The sequence below is a fragment of the Engraulis encrasicolus genome, chromosome 8, assembly GCF_034702125.1.
Source record: "Engraulis encrasicolus isolate BLACKSEA-1 chromosome 8, IST_EnEncr_1.0, whole genome shotgun sequence".
Taxonomy (NCBI): domain Eukaryota; kingdom Metazoa; phylum Chordata; class Actinopteri; order Clupeiformes; family Engraulidae; genus Engraulis; species Engraulis encrasicolus.
Genome location: NC_085864.1, coordinates 505,001 through 507,500, shown reverse-complemented (window position 1 = coordinate 507,500; position 2,500 = coordinate 505,001). Strand labels below are relative to the sequence as shown.

Sequence of the window (2,500 nt, the reverse complement as noted above, 5' to 3'; positions counted from 1 at the left end):
GCACTGTCTATGTCCATACTGTCTTAAGTCCATGTATAAGTACTGTCTATGTCTATACTGTCTATGTCCTTACCTTAATTAGTCTATGTCTGTATGGGAAAGCAAGAAATGTAATTTCAAATTCTTTGTATGACCAGTGCATGTAAAGAAATTGACAATAAAACCTACTTGAACTTGATAAATTAAATCAATGTATTACTGAATAACCAATCCAAAAACAATCTGCCATCTACGAATGTGATAGACTTTAATAATGACACAACCCGTACGATTACACTAGCTAAGATTAACAGCACGTGGATTGGTACGGTACACACACACAGGCATGCACACAGAAACGAGAAACAACAAACACGAGGGGGGGGGGGGGGGTTGGGGCGCTGCAATGTGTGCATGTGGATCTACAAACATGCAGCTGTAAAGTAAAAACCCTTAACCTTAAGACAGTACTGTAAGTAATACTACTGGTACAATACACACACCACTACACTACACACATATCCAGGCATACTAAGTAAATAAATGAGGTCAGTCATTGTTGACTCCAGTTCTTACCTGGCCAACACACGACGACAAGATTAAGCGACAGAGAATCACTGGACTGAGCAACAACAGCGATACGAGCGACACAGTATGTCCATTAAAAGCAGAAGTTAATTTTCATAATGGTCACTGAAGTTCAACAACAAACTGTCGCTCAAGTCACTCAAATCGCCTCTAGTTGCCCAAATCGTTTTTGTCTCGCTTTTGTTCTATAACCAGCGATTCAAAAAAAAGTCAATTACTTCCGTTGCTAGAATCGCTCTTGTCGTGTCTTGTATTTTCGTAGAGTAGAGTAGAGTAGAGTAGAGTAACTTTTTCGATCCGAAGTTGTGTCAAGTAGCTTACATGAATACACATAATGCCCACATGGACATTTCAAGTCAGGGAGGGGAAAATAAAAACTAGAAAATAAAAAATAAAAAGTTGTGCAAAAACATACTCTGTGAGTTGAGGTAGGCAAGATTAACATGACCAGATATGAGTGTTGACAGATACATCCCAAGACGGTCCATTAGAACAAAAAAATCCTTCATACATCTACACTGTATCTACAGTATGATATTGTGATGTAGAAGTAAGAGAAAATGATGTAGAAGTAAGAGTGCCATTAAGACACACACACACACACACACACACACACACACACACACGCACACACGCACACACACACACACACACACACACACACACACACACACACACACACACACACACACACACACACACACACACACACACACACACACACACGCATGCACAAATACACACTTGCGTTCCTCTCTGTACAGAAAGTCTTCTAGGTCACACCTACGTACTGTATTGTGGGTGCGTATGCGTGTGCGTGTGCGTGTGTGTGTGTGTGTGTGTGTGTGTGTGTGTGTGTGTGTGTGTGTGTGTGTGTGTGTGTGTGTGTGTGTGTGTGTGTGTGTGTGTGTGTGTGCGCGTGCGAGTTCCTTTGTGGCCCACCTGAGATGTGTACTGCTGGGCCAACTCTTCTGCCAGGTCCTTCAGTTGTCCCATCATGCTTTGCAGGTCACCCTGCCCCACTTCCATCTCTTCAGAGTGCGTGTGTGTATCTGAGAGTGTATCGGAGTGTGTGTGTATATCTGACTGTGTGTCGGGGTGTGTATGTGTGTCTGAGAGTGTATCGACCTCCTCAGGTTCTGTATGTGTCTGTTTGTGTGTTTCAGGATGCTCCTGATTCTGTGTGTGTGTGAGAGAGTGTGTGATGGTCAATTCTTGGGAGCCTTGTGCGAGAGGAAGCAGCAGCCTCAGAATCAACATCACATCCTTTGACACCTGGAGAAGGGAAGGAACAACACAACATATATGGTTACAGTAACTATAGAAACAGGACAACACCATACATATGGTTACCATAACTGTAGCAACAGGCATACAGTACATAGGGTTACTGTATCGTAACAGGACAATGTGATAGGTTCAAATTTTCAATGGTCCCTTGGTCAATAGGACTACTAAATAAAATGTCTTAATGGTAAATTGTAATTGTAAATCACACCTTCTCATGTCCACGCAAAATGTCTCTCCTGTAGAGACAATAAAGGCCAATCCAATCTAATCTAATCTGAACTAATCTAATCTAATCTAATCACATACATATGGTTACACTGTAACAACAGCAACAGGACAATACCATACACATGGTTACAGTAACTGTAGCAGTAGCACAACACCATACACATGGTTACAGTAGCTATAGCAACAGGACAACACCATACAGTACATATGGTTAACAATGCATGTAAATAGTTCTAATATACAATCAATGTAGGATACATAGCTACCAAAACTATAGCAACAGGACAATATGATACATACAGATTTTCAAGATTTTCCACTGGATTTACATCCGGAATCATTGCTTTCCATTTTAGAGCAGTATTTTTTTTCATTTTATAACCATTCCACTTCCTCTGGATATATGATTTGGGTT

General features: G+C 41.0%; 1 protein-coding gene across 3 annotated transcripts in view; it reads right to left on the bottom strand.

Annotated features, from left to right (window-relative positions):
- si:ch211-235m3.5 (BICD family-like cargo adapter 1) overlaps positions 1-2,500 on the bottom strand; it is a 36,270-nt gene that overhangs the window by 8,681 nt on the left and 25,089 nt on the right. For all 3 annotated transcript variants that reach the window (XM_063204770.1, XM_063204768.1, XM_063204769.1), the window contains one exon: positions 1,510-1,842. In XM_063204770.1, the coding sequence (XP_063060840.1) occupies positions 1,510-1,842 (333 nt within the window). The remainder of the gene's footprint in view (positions 1-1,509; positions 1,843-2,500) is intronic.